Raw genomic sequence first — 18,922 nt, forward strand, 5'->3', positions numbered from 1 at the left:
GCCCAACAGTCAAATTTGTATGGAAAATCACGTAAGTAAATATGGAACCACCTTCTTCCTTCTCTCAGGATGACTGTGCACAAGGCTTGCTTCCTACTTTTCCCCACCTTACACCAACTACTCAGTAGTCAAAAAATAAGTATGCATGATAACAACACCATGGTGATAACAGAAGTCAAATGGAATTGATCTTTCCAGAAACTGCTAGTACTGTTGGGATTTAGAGACGGGGTGGGGGGTAAATTGGGGTGAACACCAGAAGAAATGGAGGGGAGATAAGGATCAGTCTGGATCTTCCTAAAACTCTTAGTGTGGGAAGTGGGCAAGAAACAGTAAGACTCCTAATCTGTGTAAACCATCCCTCATTCACCTCTGTGTGAACAGAGTGCTTTGTACACCCCATCCCTTGTTCCCTCTGTGCTAAGTGATGCCATGTGTAAGACCTAGAAATCCTAAACAATAGTGTAGAGTTTTTAATTTCTAGCCTTTGGTTTATCTCAATTAACCATTAGAGTATGTGCCAAGAGGCGATTCCCATTTATGCTTATAATGAGCAACAGTTTGACTTTAAAATTCTTTAGAGGGAATACCCTAAAAGGCCACAAGATGGAAATATTACCACATAAAAGATAATATGTGACCATCTCTGTATGTGCACGTTGTAAAGTAAGAGTCTCTCTCTTCGTGTGTCTTTCTTTAGTGTTTACTTTTCTTTAAGAACCTGTCAGTTTCTCTGTCTGTATATTATCTTCTATGTTTCAGTCTTTCCTTTAGCTCTTTTGCTATCTCTTCCCTTTATTTATTCTTATTTTCCTCATATTTCTCTCCAAATAAAATAATTTAGAAGCATATTATGCTGGATTATTAATCTCAAATAAATTTTATATTTTCTTTTTTAGTGGAACTATTAGTCCCTCTTTTAAATCTGCAAAAGAAGAGTGTTGTCTCTGGGGGAAGTATCTAAATTATTTTATAATGTATGTTGCTTTTTTGTGGATCAATGATTATCAATTTAAAGATTCTCTGTCATTGCTTTTAAGGGTGTAATGGTTTCCATCTCCACCTTCACTGATATACAAGGTATTATATAGAAAATTAAGTGCTCAAGTGCAAAACTGAAAGTCAACATGCCAAAAGAAACATTAAAGATATCTGAAGAGATGGTTTAGGGATATGACTTAGAAAACAAACGATTATTAACAGACAAGGTAGAAATTTTGACTAGAAAACTCAATACTCATGATTTGATTTATACATCTGCTGTAAGGATGAAACGCTACAGTACTTTAAAGGTTAGAATTTGAAGTAAGGAAGAAAACAAAATATATCAGCTGGGATGGGCTTTGAAGGATGAACAGATTTTTTGGAAGGTGTCTGTTCCTTGGAGAAAATGTCAAATGCCAAGGTAACATAGGTAAATCCCAAAAACATCATACTGAGTGAAAAAAATCCAGACTAAAAAAAAGAGTAAATACTGTATTACATTTATATGATACCCTTTCTCTAATGACAGAAAGAAAAGAGACCCACAGTTCCCTAGGGCTACAAGTGGGGGTGAAGATTAACTTGGAAGGGACATCTGGAAACTTTTTGGGGTGATAGTAGTGGTGGTTACACAGGTATATGCATTTGCCAAAACTCAGAACTATGCTCATAAAATAGACATATGTTATCCTATGTGAACTATACTGCAATAAAGTTGATTAAAAATATAAAACAATGAAAAGTCCCTGGAGTGGGAAAGTACAGGCTATGCATGGAGATCTGGATGTTGTTTAGTATGGACCACTTTTCCAATTAAGGCTGCCTGTGTTGCCACAAGCATTATACATATCTCCATGACCCCACTTTAAAAATAAGCCCATCTTCTCAACCTAAATTTCACACTAGTTAACCTTTATAACTTGCAATAGACAATGTAGTAGACTACCCAATTGGACTCCTACACCTGAATAGATAATATATAATGTAATGGTTGACAGTTTGGACTCTAGAGCCCAATTAACTAGATCTAAATCCCAATTGCTACCTAACAACTGTATGACCTGGGCAGTCACTTAATGTGCCTGTGCCTCACTTTCCTCACCTGAAAAATGGAGACATATAAGTTCATTATAAGGATGACATTAGTTAATATGTATAAAGTGCTTAGGATACTGACTATACATAAGTGTTCAGCAAACACTAGTCTTGAGTATTATTCTTTTGTAGGTAAGGAAAATAAGATGCAGAGAAGCCAAAATAATTTGCCCAAAATCATGTACCTAGCCCCAGTAAGAAAGCCCACATATGCCCCCAGGCAGTAACCAAGTTTACTGTTAAAAGAACTATGTGCTAAATTGTCCCTTTAGGCACATGCTTCCTAACTCCTAAGAGGCTGCTCAGTCAGTGGTTTCACAGTAAAGACACTGGTCCATAACTTTAAACTGGGGGATCACCAGAGGAAAACAACTGATTCATGAAACCGACTGATAATATGAAACTCTGATTCATATATAGACACAAAGACAAAGTACAATGTGCAGATAAGTAAGAGTGGGCACAACTAACCAAATTAGAGTATATCAAACATCTCTGCCCATATTGAATATAATTGTATGTCTTGTCACTAAAAAAGTGCCTGTTTGGCCTATATTAGGTGCTTAATAAATACTTTTTAAATGAACAAATAACAAGAATGAGACGATGGTAAATAACGGAGTTAAATAGACAAATGTTAAGGGGATAACAAAACAGGAGAGACATAGGCACAGATAAAAGCGAAGAGGTCTGAAAAAAGTCAGTAGAAAATGCCCACGCAAAAAAAAAGCCCACAATAATTCTGACTTCATACTTTGTGCTGAACCTTACCTCTTTGTTAAAGAGGTAAATGACAGAGGAAAAATACCACTTCAATGAAGATTTTAAGAGTATAAACAGGATTATTGAGATATGAAGATACAGAAACCATTAAATTTTATTCTTATTTTTTAAATATAATTTATTGTCAAGTTAGCTAACATACTCTCGGTTTCGGAGGTAGATTCCTATGATTCATCACTTACACAGAACACACAGTGCTTATCCCAACAAGTGCCCTCCTCAATGCCCATCACCCATTTCCCCCTCTCCCCGCTCCCTCCCCCAGCAACCCTCAGTTTGTTCTCTGTATTTAAGAGTCTCTTATGGTTTGCCTCCATCTCTGTTTGAAACTACTTTTTCCCCTTCCTTTCCCCTGTGGTCTTCTGTTAAGTTTCTCAAATTCCACATATGAGTGAAAACATATGATATCTGTCTTTTCCTGCCTGACTAATTATACTTAGCATAACACCCTCCAATTCCATCCACATTATTGCAAATGGCAAATTTCATTCTTTTTCATTGCCAAGTAGTATTCCATTGTATATATAAACCACATCTTCTTTATCCATTCATCAGGTGATGGACATTTGCGCTCTTGCCATAATTGGGCTATTGTTGATAGCACTGCTATAAACATTGGGGTACATGTGCCCCTATGAATCAGCATTTCTGTAACCTTAGATAAATTCCTAGTAATGCTATTGCTGGGTCATAGAGTATTTCTATTTTTTTTAAAGATTTTTTAAAAAATGTTTATTTACTTTTGAGAAACAGAGTGTGAGAAGGGGAGGTGCAGAGAGAGAAGGAGACACAGAATTGGAAGCAAGCTCCAAGCTCTGAGCTGTCAGCACAGAGCCCAGTGCAGGGCTCGAACTCAAAAACTGTAAGATCATGACTTGAGCTGAGGTCAGCCACTTAACCAACTGAACCACCCAGGTGCCCCTAGAGAGTTTTTATCAAGAATGGAGATTGGATGTTACCAACTACTTTTTCTGTATTTATCAAGATGATCATACGTTAAGTAGTTGAGTGTTCAACCAACCTTGCATTCCTATGATAAACTCTACTTGATCACAGCATATTTTCATTTTTGTAGACAGCTAAATTTTGGTTAAGAAATTTTGCTTCTATGTTCATGAAAGATTGGTCAATAGTTTTATTTTCTAGTAATATCTTTGTCTGGTTTTGGTATCTGAGTAATACTGCCTTCGAAGAATAAATTAGGAAGTATTGCCTCCTTTTCAACGCTCTGAAAGAGTTTGTGTGGAATTGGTATTACTTTCTTCCTTAAATATATGGCAGAATTTATCAGTGAATTGGGTCAATTTTCTTTGTGGGAAATTATGAACTGCAAATTCAATTCCTCTAATACTTATAGATCTATTCCTTTGAAGGCAGTTTTGAAGACAGCTTTGATTGTGTCTTTCAAAGACCATGTCTAAGTTGTTGAATTTATTGGCATAGATTTGTTTCTAATTTTGCTTATTAAATTATTTATAATATTCTCAGATTATCCTGATAATGTCTGCAAGATCCCTAGTGATGTCACTTCTCTTATTCTTTTTTTTTTTAATAGTTTATTGTCAAATTAGTTTCCACATAACACTCAGTGCTCATCCCCACAAGTGTCCTCCTCCATGCCCATCCCCCCCTCCCCCCACATCCATCAGTCCTCAGTTTTTGTCAGCATTCAAGAGTCTCTCATGGTTTGCTTCTCTCCCTTTCCCCCACCATTTCCGCCCTTCTTCTCCCCCTTGTTCACTTCTCTTATTCTTAACTTGGAAATATGCATCTTCACCATTTTTTTCTGATCAGTCTGCGAAGAGAGCCATCAATTTTATTGATCTTCCTGAAGAACCAGCTTTCAGTTTAGTGATTTTCTATGTTTCTGTTTACTATTCCATTGATTTTTTTTTTGCTCTGAGTTTTATTATTGCCTTTTTCCTGATTTATTTGAATTTAATTTGCTCTTCTTTTTCTAGTTTCTTAAGTTGGAAAGTGGGGTCATTAATGTGAGACCTTTCTTCTTTTATAATATAGTAATTTTACTGTTAAAAATCTCCCTCTAAATGTTGTTTTAGCTGCATCCCCCCAATTTTTGTATGCTATGTTTTCATTTTCATTTAATCCAAAATACATTCTAACTTTCCTTTTCATGTCTTCTTTAACTCATACATTATTTAGAAGTATGTTATTTGGTTTCCAAGTATCTGGAGATTTTCCAAATATCTTTCTGTTACTGATTTCTAATTTAAATTTTCGGGAGTCAAAAAACATACTTTGTTTGAATATGTTCAAGTTTATAGAAACTTGGTTTTATGATCCAGAATACCAGTTTATCTGGGTAAATATTCTCTGTGCCTTTGAAAAGAATTTGTATTCTACTGCTATTGGGTTGAGTGTTCTATAAATATCAGTTAGGTCAAGTCTTTTGATCAAATATTGCTCAAGTGTTTTACATCTTTACTGATTTTCTAACTACTTGCTCATTTAACTGCTATAGAAACCATATTGACTTTATTTTTTATTTACCCTCAGACTGGTGAAAACCTTATCATGGGCATCACTTGACAAATTCAACAGTGTTAGTTTAATGCCTAGACTATTAACCAAACATTCAAAAGACATAGTTTGAGTATCCATTCAAATTCAGGCCCTCTACAAATCCCTAGGGATACATAAAGGACTAAGATAGTGTCTTTAACTTAGAGAAGATTTGTCTAATATATCTTGGGTATAAAATTTCTAGCCACAAAGATCCTGGGTGCTTCCTTTCTGGATAAGATGTTTACACTGCTTTTACCTTGTGCCTGTCCTTATCTCCCTGTCCCATTTGAGGCTAGAATTGCTATGTCTCATTAGTAAACTATTGATGCCAAGTGTCCTCAAGGTTACCTTGTTATCAAGGTTAAATATCAGCTCCACCAGTGAAGTCATATTTGGACATTTGAAATCCCTTTCCATACCTCCTGTTTTTGTAACAGCTTTACTGATACATAATTCAAATATCATATAGTTCACCGATTACAGTGCTTTTTTAGTATATTCACAGAGTTGTGTAACCATAACCACAACCAATTTAGAACTTTTCTACCACCTCAAAAAGAAACTTCATACCCTTTAGCTATCACCCCCTACTCTCTCATCCACCTATTCCTAAATACCATCAGTCTACTTTCTGTCTCTATATATTTGGATATTGCTGAACAGTTCGTATAAATGGAATCATAAAATATGTGGTCTATGTGACTGATTTCTTACACTTGGTATGTTTTCAAGGTTCATCCATGTTGTACCACACATCAGTACTTCATTCCTTTTTATGGCTTTATGTTATATGGGTATAACATGTTATATTTGTCCATTGATTCAGTTGATAGATACTTAACTTGTTTCCACTTTTTGATTATTACAAATAATACTACTGTAAGCATTCGTGTTCAAGTTTTTGTGTGGATATATGTTTTCATTTTTCTTGGGATAAGAGTGGAATTGCCACTCTTTTTACTGTAACTCTTTTTTTTTAATTTTTTTATTGTTTTTTATTTATTTCTAGGAGAGAGAGAGAGACAGCGGGAGCAGGTGAGGGTCAGAGAGAGAGGGAGTGACAGACTCTGAAACAGGTTCCAGGCTCTGAGCTGGCAGTCAGCACAGAGCCCGACGCGGGGCTCGAACCCACGAACCGCGAGATCATGACCTAAGCGAAAGTCGGACGCTTAACCGACTATGCCACCCAGGCGCCCCTACTGTAACTTATGTTTAACTTTTTGAGAAAGTGTCAGACTATTTTCCAAAGTCTCTGCACCATTTTGCATCTCCACCATCAGTGTATGGAGATTTCTCTACATTCTCATCAACCTGTTATTATCTGGTCCTGTGCCTTTTAATATGAAATCTGGCCTGTTTGCCTTGGCTCCTCTTTACCTTTTTATTTCCCCTTGTTCTCTAGCACGTACACAAATTTTGAGACACTAGTTTCTTTTCTGCCCCTAGAACACTTCATGCTTATTCCAAACTTGATCTTTGTCCATGCTGTTCCCACTGTTTTTAACACCTTCCTTCCTTCTATCCTTTGTCAATCCAAATTTCTACCATGCCTCAAGCCTGCATTGACCTTTTCAGCCCTTTTTAATTTCAATCTCTTCTGAATTTAGCTGTATTTAGAGCTGATACCCCACAAGTTAGCTCCATGAGGACTATATTATTATGTCTTATACTACTGTAGCCTAGTTCAGAACACATAGTAAATAGTCTATAAATATTTACTTGTTGACTGATTCTAACAGCATACAAATCTCACCTTGTGTTTACAATAACTTTTTAAGTGGAAAATTTTAAGACAATGATTTTTGATTGGCTTCTTCTTTCATGTTAGGATTATGGTAGAAATCTCCATCCCATGCCAATAACAACATAAAGAGACTAGAGCCAGTAGTGGTCTTTGAGTCACTTTTCTGTCCAGTCTGACCAATGTAGAAGATAACCATTTAACTATAAAATGACTATCCCTGTTCCCTTCCCTATTCATCCGCCGATGCCTAAAGATATTCACTGCAGAGAACTTAAAGACAGAGAAAAGGAGAGAGGGAGCTTGTTGCTTGGTATGTTGAGAGCCAAGGAATTAAACCTCAATAAGAACAAAGTAAATTTTTGCTAAATACCCTAGCCTTACTGCTATATATGCTTTTAAAATTATTCTTCAAATAAGAATGATGCTTTTTCAAAATATAAAATGAGGAAATACTACTGACAAATATTTGCCATGGACACTCTAAATCATTTATACTGGAGGCAGGATAGTGCAGTAGGAAAAGCTCATGTTTAAATCACAGTTGAAGAACTTTCTAGTTTATGATTGGCAAGTTTCTTGACTTCTATGCCTCAGTTTCTTCATCTATAAAATGAATATAATAGTAGAGTGGTTGTGAGGATTAAATGAGAAATTGCATGTAAACCATTTGTACAATGCCCAGCACATAGGAAGTGTAAATACAAGGTAATTCCCTACCTCTCCGCTCTTCTCATCTCCTTTTACCCACATCAGAGCAAAGACAGAGTCAGCAAGGACAGTAGAAACTTTATGACTAGGATTAAACATTTGCACTGACAAATAATGGTAGGTACATGGAACCAAAGTATGGAAGGTTCTGGAAGCTGTCTAGAGAAGTTTAAAGCATATTTCATCTGAGCCATGATAGATCCCCAGCAGGATATGGGAAAAGCATGACTATGGAATGGAGAAGGGTAGACTGACCATGTCAGAAATGTTCCAGAGTGGGTGGAAGGATGAGGTTCTAAGTCCTGCAAGAGAGGCTCAGCTTTACAGAGCAGATGGACTGTATGTTCTTCTCAGGGAAGGAAAGCTGTGTCAGGACAGGGATGTGTTGGGGTACAAACAAAAAGGAAGTGCATCACTCTGTATAGGAGGAGGCCATGTCATTCCAAGAGCATGGAGGAAAAGGAAGGAGAGCTGGAGGAATAAAAAAGGAACATACCTGGGACACCACTCTGCAGACAGTTTTAAAAGCTCAGTAAAAATGGAGGAAAAAAAATAAAATAGATGACCATCAAGGAAGGCTCAGGAGAACACAGGTGGCATGAATCCTTAGTAGGATGCATTCTCCATCTTTTTGGAGGATAGCTCAGCAGTTCTGACTGCAGAACAGAAGAACAGATAGCAGGAAGGGAAGGAAATCCCATCTTCCCCCATAGGTCTGGGCAAAAGTCAGGGCAGCCAGAGTCTGCCAGGGTAGCAGTGAAGACACTAAAGCAGTAAATCACATACAGAAGGTTAGGTGAGGCACCCAAGGTGGTATGTTTCTGCGCATTCGTGGTCTGCCATTGACTCTGTCCCCAAACCTGTCCCAGAGCTGTTCGTAAGCAAATTCAGGTGACTCCTTTTCCCTATTTAATTTTCCTCACAATAAATGTTTATTTGAAAATGAAGTCAAATACATATATATAGTTTTAAAAAGCAGTGTCATCTCTGGGACGGAGTGGAATATTAAAGGTGCCCAGCTCAGTTTGTCATGCACGTTAATCTGGATATTAGGTCTAGGCCTCAGTAAAGCCATCCATTAGATAGACTCAACCCAAACTTTTCTCCAGTGTCAGATTAGATATTGTTTTTTTTAGGGATAATGATAAAAATAATGATAAAAGGGATAGGTGCCTCCAGATGTACTTCAGGAACCATGAAACCATAGAACAGAAAGAAGTCCATACCAGAGTTCGCAGAGACCCTGCAGCCTCTCTGGACCAGCCCTCTCATTACAAAAGTGAGGAAACACACTCCGAGCTGGAGGAGGGTGACTTGTGAGGTGCAGTAGAAGCGAGTACCCCTACATTCACAGGCAGGACCATGTCTTATTCTCTCTTGTTGCCTCAGTGACCTCTGGCACATCCCATATGAAGGGGCTGAGTGTTCACTGCCTCCTCCTGACCCATGTGAGGGGTACACAGGAAGCAAAGTCAGGACCCTAACGATACTATAATAGAGCATAGCCATTAAGAGTGCAGGCTTTACACCACTTGCTAACTGTGTGACCCTAAACAAGATACTTCTGTTAATGCCTCACTTTCCCCATCAGCAAAATGGGGGCAATAGTACTATTTGTTCTAAGGATAAGATTAGATAATATATATAAAGCATTTATCATTTGTGCCTAAAATGTAGTAATATGACTAATAAAGGTTAATAAGTATTATCATTACTTTTTTATATGAGAGCTATGTGACATATAAAACCCTGAAAAGATTAAGGGGTTGGCCATGACTTTTAGAACAGTGATGGTGAGGGTTTGACCTATAGCCTCATTTCTTTCTTCCTTCCACCCACCCGCTCTGAATTTTGGCAGCAAGACACTTCCACAGAGGCAGTAGCATAAAGAAAGATGGTGCAGATCTTAGGAGCACTTCATGCCTCCACTCCTTCCCCAAAACCCATCTCAGAAGACATCAGGAATGGCTCTGGCTTACAAATCCTGCCCTTCCTACAAATATCATATGTTTGCACGTATAGGAGGATTAGGAGGAACTTGACGGAGGAACAAGGGGGAGAAGAAGGGCGGAAATGGTGGGGGAAAGGGAGAGAAGCAAACCATGAGAGACTCTTGAATGCTGACAAAAACTGAGGACTGATGGATGTGGGGGGAGGGGGGGATGGGCATGGAGGAGGACACTTGTGGGGATGAGCACTGAGTGTTATGTGGAAACTAATTTGACAATAAACTATTAAAAAAAAAAAACAAAACAAAACAAATCCTGCCCTTCCTAGGGCACCACCAGTTGATGATGTACCTGCAGAAGACTTGATTTGGTCAGGGACCATGGTGACATGTGACCATTTTACTTTCCTGACTTCAAGAAAGTGTTTTCACCCAAGTTAAAATTTGAGTATCAAGTAAAGCCCATGGCTTACCAGGGCTGCTGCTAACACATGTAAGTACCTTAGTGTAAATTAGAAAAAGGGGCCTCTTCTTAAGGTTATGTTCCTTCCACTTTGTTAGAACAAGATAGTTTACTGTCCGTGTGCAGTACACAACATATGTAACCATATGTGGTAGCCCTGTGGCTTGTACTCAAAATCTCTGTTCCTCTTTAGGTCCTGAAGCACCTACGGCACCTAAACTTTACCAACAATATGGGGGAGCAGGTGACTTTCGATGAATGTGGTGACCTGGTGGGGAACTATTCCATCATCAACTGGCACCTCTCCCCAGAGGATGGCTCCATAGTGTTTAAGGAAGTTGGATATTACAACGTCTACGCCAAGAAAGGAGAAAGGCTCTTCATCAATGAGGAGAAAATCCTGTGGAGTGGATTCTCCAGGGAGGTATGTGCTGTCCATCAGAACCACAGATTCCTCTACCACAGGCAGGAAACTGTGCTAGACTTTGGAAGGGCCTTAGGCTTCACTACTGGACTTGCAAAATGATAAGTCCACTTCCTTCAACTCACTAACTCTGCAATGCCAAGGTTCCCCGTGAAATCCATGAGTGTTTAGTATACAGAGGAGAATCCTCAAAAAATTCTTATTCTTTACAAGTCTGATTCCTTGGCTAAGTGGCTAACAGTTTCCTTGGCTAAAACTTTCTCCAAACAGCAAACTATTTAAGCAAACAGAAACATCACTCAAGGCAGGGACTGGACAATTCTCACAGAGGTAGTTCCTTGTTATCCAAATAGCTCAGGGCTGACCTATAAATCAAAAGGACAATTTCTTAGAAGATCAGATCGATTGATAACTCAGGAAAGATAAAATCTTTGAGGGTACTGAGTTACTATAGTTGAATGTACTAATGTCCTTCACTAGCTCTTTTCCTTTCTTTTCCTTCCCAGGCTCCCAAGAATCTTAACAATCATCAGGTCCAATATTGTCATTTATATCCCTCTTTCATTAGAAGATAATGCCAATAATCTTCTGTTCAAGTTTTCTAAAAACTCCTTGTCAGATTAGTTATTTTTCTGATACATTAAAAAAATTATTTCTTTCCATGTGGTTAGCTTTGTAAGATGTCTCCAAGTCAAGCAGGTAGGTGGGGAGAGAAGGGAAGAGTCTTATTAAAGAGTCATTTTGAGGGGTGCCTGGGTGGCTCAGTTGGTTAAGCGTCTGACTTAAGCTCAGGTCATGATCTCGAGGTCTGTGAGCTTGAGCCCCACATCAGGCTCTGTGCTGAGAGCTCAGAGCCTGGAGCCTGCTTCAGATTCTGTGTCTCCCTCTCTCTCTGCACCTCCCCCACTTGCTCTCTCTCTCTCTCTCTCTCTGTCTGTCTCTCAAAAAATAAATAAATAAAAATTTAAAAAAATTTTAAAGAGACATTTCGGAGATAGTATGAGCCCTTCTATGTTAATTGACATGATCATATGGAATGAGACAAAAGAAGAGCTTCTTTTTTTTTTAATTTTAATTTTAATTTTTTTTTACAAACAGTTTATTGTCAAATTAGTTTCCACATAACACTCAGTGCTCATCCCCACAAGTGCCCTCCTCCATGCCCATCCCTCCTCCCCCCCCATCCATCAGTCCTCAGTTTTTGTCAGCATTCAAGAGTCTCTCATGGTTTGCCTCTCTCCCTTTCCCCCACCATTTCCCCCTTCTTCTCCCCCTTGTTCCTCCGTCAAGTTCCTCCTAATCCTCCTCTACGTGCAAACATATGGTATTTGTCCTGAAGAAGAGCTTCTGAAATGAGAAAGCAATAAGTTGGACAAAGCTGTCAAAAACAACTATTTAAGGATCTGGCAATCAACCAAAGCAAACAAAAGCTGAAATGCCTTTTTAAGAAAAACTAATGAAACTTGGATAAGAAAAGTTTGTGACATTTTAGTCTGAGGCTGCTCCCCAATTATTTGTAATAGTTTGGCTGCTGATTCTTTTAAGTTTTCCATGCAGACAATCATATCATCTGCAAATAACAAGTTTCATTGAGTTCTTTCCAATATTTATGCCCTTATTTTTCTTGTCTTATCCCACTAGTTATGAATTCTGCAATGTTTAATAATAGTGGTTATAGTGGAAATTCTTGTTTTAAAAGAAATGCTTTTAATATTTTCTCATGTAGAATGATGTTTACCTAAAAATTTTTTATATTACCCTTTTTAAGTTAAAGATATTTCTTTCTAACTCCCCTTTTCAGTTAAGTTTTTTTCTTTCATAGTTTATTGTCAAGTTGGTTTCCATATAACACCCAGTGCTCATCTCAACAAGTGCCCTCCTCCATGCCCATCACCCCCCTTCCCCACTCCCCCACCCCCATCAGACCCTCAGTTTCTTCTCAGTATTCAAGAGTCTCTCATAGTTTGCCTACTTCCCTCTCCCCAACTATTTTCCCCCTTCTCCTCCCCCATGGTCCTCTGTTAAGTTTGTCCTGATCCACTTATAACTGAAAACATATGGTATCTGTCTTTCTCTGCCTGATTTATTTCGCTCAGCATAACACCCTCGAGTTAAGTTTTTAATCATGATTTTGTGTTGAATTTCATCAAATGCTTTTTCTTCCTCTACTGATAATCATATGATTTTTCTCCATTAATTTATTAATACAGTGGATTACATTTATAGACCTTGCTTAGCATAAGCCCAATATATATAAGCTATATATTCTTTCTTATGTCCTTTGAGTTTGTTAATTGTTTTAGTTTTTTTCATCTATTTTCAAGTGATAAAAAAATAGGTGTACTCTTTTCAGGTCCTTTCAGATTCCTTTCACTTTGCATATACCTCCAGGACTTCTGTAAATTTTTACTTCCAACAGAACTCACCACTCTTTTTCAGCAGGCTAATGGAACCCACTTTGCCTACAGGGCTCAGAAAGGCAGAGAGTCTATGAATTTACATTTCCCTAAAAGGATCCTTAATGATGAGTGGTATGGAAGTATGAAAACCCTGGCTCCCTTTTCCTCAGGTCAGAACAGCTCTGAGGAATAACCTACAGTCCAGAGTTCCCCTATGGGATCAGGCAGAAGCTACCCTCTGAGGGACTTTGCTCAAGATCATACCCTCACTGTCTTCTTCCCTTCTGTGTCTGACTTGCTCCATTCTCTTCTTGGTTTCTTGGGAGAACTTTACTTATAAATTACTCGTACACAAATCCACAACTCAGGTCTGCTTCTGAAGGCAACTTAAAGTAGTAAGTAAGATGGGCCTGTAATTTTTTTCTTTTTCATACTGTTCTCGTCTGGTTTTGGAATCAGGGTTATACTTGCTTTTATATAAGAGTGAGTTAGAAGATTTTCCTTTTTTTTTTTTCTCCTAATCTCTGGTAGAGTTCACATAAGATTAGATTCATCTGTCTCTTGAAAGTTTAATGTTTTTTGTTTAAAAGAAAAAACATTTAATGTTATTTGCCTGTGATAAACAGAGAATGGTGGTCATCTCAGGTATGAATATATGGTGGGGGAGGAAGCAAGGGGTTAGAGGAAAGCATTCAGTTAGGTGCAGGTTACTGTTCTAGTCCTAGCTTTTGTTTTGGGTGGTTGTCATTAAAAATGACTGGCTAAAAGTGATTGAAATATGAACAAATAATGGGGGGGGGAACCAAGGGTTGTGATTAATCAAATTCCATGTACCTTAAGTCCACTAAGGAAATAAATAAATCTATGTTACCTGAAATTAATATCAGTATTGAAGATTTCTTTTGGGTAGTAATTGCTTGACATATTTTTCTGATCCATTTACTTTCAGCTCCTCTCTGCCTGTCCTGCCTACCTTGCTGAATGGTTCAAAGATCTTAGAAGTTACCCTATAAAGCCTAAAATAAAATTGCAGGAACTTCAATTCACTGCAAAGTTCAGAGTCTCATTTTCCAAACAAATTTCCCCTCATCTCACCATCTCCCCTTGTGATTATTCCTCTGTATGTATTTCTGTGTCCCTATATCTTATAGCTTGTCTTAAAATCTTGTTTCCATGGAAAGTCAACAGGTGTCCCATTCTGGGACTTGGAGGGAATGGAATGGGGGGTTATTTAGGGAGGATTCTGGTCACTGTGTAGAGTTGCAACAATGAACCTTCCCAGAATCCCATGAATGGGGGTGTGTGCACACATATGCAGGCACTTGCCCAAGGACACCTCTCCCTTTCTTTTTTCCCCCTCGCCTCCCTTTCACTGATAATAGGAACAAGGATTTCTGGTGCTTCTTCTGTCTGGAATGGGTCTGAAGTCTATTGTACTGGTCCTTGTGCGTAAACTCCTCCCCGTGCTTGTGTCAAAGGAGCTGTAAGACTGATCCCACAGCTGCAGCCCTTCACTTTTGTGCTCTCGGTTCCCTAGGTACCTTTCTCCAACTGCAGTCGAGACTGCCTGGCAGGGACCAGGAAAGGAATCATTGAGGGGGAGCCCACCTGCTGCTTTGAGTGTGTGGAATGTCCCGATGGGGAGTACAGTGATGAAACAGGTAAAGGAACATGCCCTCATGTTCCGAGCAGTGCTCGGTCCACTTTGGAGAAGTGGGGTCAGTGAAGTCCGTGGAAGGGGTAGGATGAGAAAGCACTTCACACAATTTCTCATTTAATAAGGTATGTCTGAGGGTCATGCTGGGCTGGGCACTGAGGGGGACGGAAAGAAATATTGGATGTCCTGTAATACCATAAAAGCTTACACATCTTTCGTTTTATTTTGACACCACTCTCCAATATTGTATTCCTTTTCTTGGCTCAGTAGGCCTGAATAGACAAAGTTCTGTCTATTCCACACTGCAGCTAATAGACCATGATATATTGCCTGCTGGGTACCTGGCATTTATTTGCTGTCTTACTTATGCTTTTCCTGTACCTCAGTTTCTTCATCTATAAAGTAGGAATAATAAGAAACCTATTTTATAGAGTTTGGGGAGTTAAATGAGTTAATATTGTTATAGCACATGTTAAGCCTAGATAAATGCTAAATAAAAACCTTAACTGGCATTTTGGAGACACTCTATAAATATTAACTATAATTGTTATTATTGTTGTTATTATATTATTTAATCCTTACCATGATAATGAAATTATTGCTTCCTTTACACAGATGATTGAAACTGAGGCTCAGAGAGGATAAGGAGCCTGACCAAAGTCACACAGCTAGTAAACAGAAGAGCCAGGATTCCCATCCATATCTCTGACTGAAAGCCCAAGCTCCTTTCACTCCTCAAAACTACATGGTATTTGGGACATAGCAGAGACTTAATAAATGTCCACTGACTGAATGAGTCTGCAGCCTCCCTCACTGGAAAGCCATGGATGTGGAGCGAGGAAGGCACAGGTCATTTGTGTGGGATATTCTGCCTTGATGTAAGAGGAAGTCTGCTCTGACATGTCCACAAAGTCCATCCATTTTTCCAAAATGAGTCAGTCGGAGTGTGAATATTGTGAAAAGTTGATAAACTATGCTAGACCCCTTACATGTAGGCAGCTAGCCACCTACCCAGCAAGATTGATCATTTTCTGCTAAAAACCATCAGCAAGTAGTGCTAAAGGAAACGTAGCACCACCCCCAACCATGTACAGAGGAAAAAAATTAACAGAACTATTAAAAAGACATAAAATTAAATAAAAGTATATTATTAAACATAAGTCAGGGTTCAATCATTTCACCAGCAGAGAAAATTTAAAGTGACTACATCCAATAATCTGTGTATCCTTACCAACACATTTACACTCACAAATTTTAGTCTACGCCACACAGTAACTAACTCTTCCCTGAAACGTTTTACAGATGCAAGTGCCTGTGACAAGTGCCCCGATGACTTCTGGTCCAATGAAAACCACACTTCCTGCATTGCCAAGGAGATTGAGTTTCTGTCCTGGACGGAGCCCTTCGGGATTGCGCTCACCCTCTTTGCTGTGCTGGGCATCTTCCTGACAGCCTTTGTGCTGGGTGTCTTCATCAAGTTCCGTAACACACCCATTGTCAAGGCCACCAATCGAGAACTCTCCTACCTCCTCCTCTTCTCCTTGCTCTGCTGCTTCTCCAGCTCCCTGTTCTTCATTGGCGAGCCCCAGGACTGGACGTGCCGCCTGCGCCAGCCAGCCTTTGGCATCAGCTTCGTGCTCTGCATATCATGCATCCTAGTGAAAACCAACCGTGTCCTACTGGTGTTTGAGGCCAAGATCCCCACGAGCTTCCACCGCAAGTGGTGGGGGCTCAACCTGCAGTTCCTGCTGGTCTTCCTCTGCACCTTCATGCAGATTGTCATCTGTGTGATCTGGCTCTACACTGCACCACCCTCAAGCTACCGCAACCATGAGCTAGAGGATGAGATCATCTTTATCACATGCCATGAGGGCTCGCTAATGGCACTGGGCTTCTTAATAGGCTACACCTGCCTACTGGCTGCCATCTGCTTCTTCTTTGCCTTCAAGTCCCGGAAGCTGCCAGAGAACTTCAATGAAGCCAAGTTCATCACCTTCAGCATGCTCATCTTCTTCATCGTCTGGATCTCCTTCATTCCAGCCTATGCCAGCACCTACGGCAAGTTTGTCTCTGCCGTGGAAGTGATCGCCATCCTGGCAGCCAGCTTTGGCTTGCTGGCCTGCATCTTCTTTAACAAGGTCTACATCATCCTCTTCAAGCCATCACGGAATACCATCGAGGAGGTGCGCTGCAGCACTGCTGCTCATGCTTTCAAAGTGGCAGCTCGGGCCACGCTGCGCCGCAGCAATGTCTCCCGCAAGCGGTCCAACAGCCTTGGGGGCTCCACAGGATCCACACCCTCCTCCTCCATCAGCAGCAAGCGTAACAGTGAAGACCCCTTCCCACAGCCCGAGAGGCAAAAGCAGCAGCAGCCACTGGCCCTGACCCAACAAGAGCAGCAGCCACAGCCACAGCAGCCCTCGTCCCTACAGCCGCAGCCACAGCCGCAGCCACAGCCCAGATGCAAGCCGAAGGTCATCTTCGGCAGTGGCACCGTCACCTTCTCACTGAGCTTTGATGAGCCTCAGAAGAGTGCCATGGCTCACAGGAATTCCATGCACCAGAACTCCCTGGAGGCCCAGAAAAGCAACGAGACCCTGACCAGACACCAGGCAATACTCCCGCTACAGTGCGGGGAAACAGATTCAGAACTGACTGCCCAGGAGACAGGCCTTCAAGGGCCTGTAGATGGTGACATCCGACCAGAGGTGGAGGACCCAGAAGAGATGTCCCCAGCACTTGTAATGTCCAGTTCACAAAGCTTTGTCATCAGTGGTGGTGGCAGCACTGTCACAGAAAACATACTGCATTCGTAAAACGGAAGAAGGTGGCCAGTCCAGGGAGGATCCAGAGAGGATTCCTGGGATCCCATTCTCTGACAGGGATGAGGAATCACTCCAGACTCCTTTCCTCTGTGGAAGGAGGAATAAGACACGCCAAACACCTCAAATTTAGTTGCACTGCTTTACATAACAGTGAATTGACTGTTCCCTCTAACATTAAAAAAAAAAAGGACCATGTCCTTCTGTGGTTGGATATGTCAGAGTGTTGAGATCACCATAGTCAGATCTGTTGTTCATATCTCTTCCTCTGTTCTCTTCCTCTGTTGTATCCCATTCAATAGCCCAGATATGAAATCAAGACTTTAGCAACCCACCTATTCCCTCCTTTTTTTCTTAACACTGAAATGCCTGCCCTGAACACGACAGACAGCCTGGCCCAGAGACGACAACAGTGTGCAGAGTGACAAAACTTCAGACTGGCCACCACTAGAGTTAAGGGTCTGAAAGACAGAATGTCGCCAGTGCTTCCCAGCCCCTTGACAATGGGAAGAGAACTTCAAGTGTTCAAGAGCATAAGGTGAACATGTCCCCTCCTATTTATGAAAACCATAAGATATTTGGTCTCCTACTTGCTGCTGCTATCATGTGATAACTAGAAGGTTAGCATCCATCCTACACCAACACATCTGGTGAAGAACGCCATAGTGATGCCATGTTTAGATCCAGGATCACAAGAATCACCTCAAATTGTTGGGAAGGAACTGCATGAATCCAATGAGCTGTATCTGTAATTAATATTGCTATATGTAGCTTTATCTTTAAGAAAATTCTTCTGTTATAATAATGTTATAATAGTTCATGGACAATATAAACTGAAAAAATGTCAGTCTGGTTAATATAAGGCAGTATTACTGAGCTCCTTGCCCACCCTTGCCTACACCACCACTCTCACCTCCATGAGCTAAGCCCAAGCAAGCCCCAGGGATCCATAAATTACCCCAATCCCTGTCCCCAAGGCTTCCCAAGGCCAGATCCACAGCTGACTCTGTGGAAAACAAGCTCCTAGTCGTTAGCCCCTAACAGTTGCTGGGGTAAGAAAGTGTTCTAAGAGAGCTCTCACAGGACATTAGCCTGGCACTCCCCATGCCAAATGCCATACCTAAAATCCCTCCAGCAGGGGGAATTTGCCCATAGGTGGTTAAAATGATTGGCATATTTTTTAGCACTCAGTCTCTGGAGACAGAGAAACCTGGGTTCAAGCCAGTCACCTACAAGTTGAGTGACCACAGGCAGGGAACTTTAACTTTGCTAAGCCCCAGCTTTTTTGTCTCTAAAATAGAGGTAATAATCATTCTTTCCCCTCAGAGTGCTTATGTGAATTAAATGAGATAATGTATGTAAAGTACTT

The 18,922-nt window shown here is 40.2% G+C and overlaps 1 protein-coding gene across 1 annotated transcript in view; it reads left to right on the forward strand.

The window, feature by feature from the left end:
- CASR (calcium sensing receptor) overlaps positions 1-17,547 on the forward strand; it is a 32,775-nt gene extending 15,228 nt beyond the window's left edge. The window contains exons 4-6 of the mRNA XM_077767731.1: positions 10,445-10,675; positions 14,612-14,735; positions 16,034-17,547. Of these exons, the coding sequence (XP_077623857.1) occupies positions 10,445-10,675; positions 14,612-14,735; positions 16,034-17,547 (1,869 nt within the window). The remainder of the gene's footprint in view (positions 1-10,444; positions 10,676-14,611; positions 14,736-16,033) is intronic.
- Positions 17,548-18,922: the final 1,375 nt, after the last annotated feature.

The sequence above is a fragment of the Crocuta crocuta genome, unplaced genomic scaffold (assembly GCF_008692635.1).
Source record: "Crocuta crocuta isolate KB4526 unplaced genomic scaffold, BGI_CrCroc_1.0 scaffold45, whole genome shotgun sequence".
In the NCBI taxonomy this organism is placed as follows: Eukaryota; Metazoa; Chordata; class Mammalia; order Carnivora; family Hyaenidae; genus Crocuta; species Crocuta crocuta.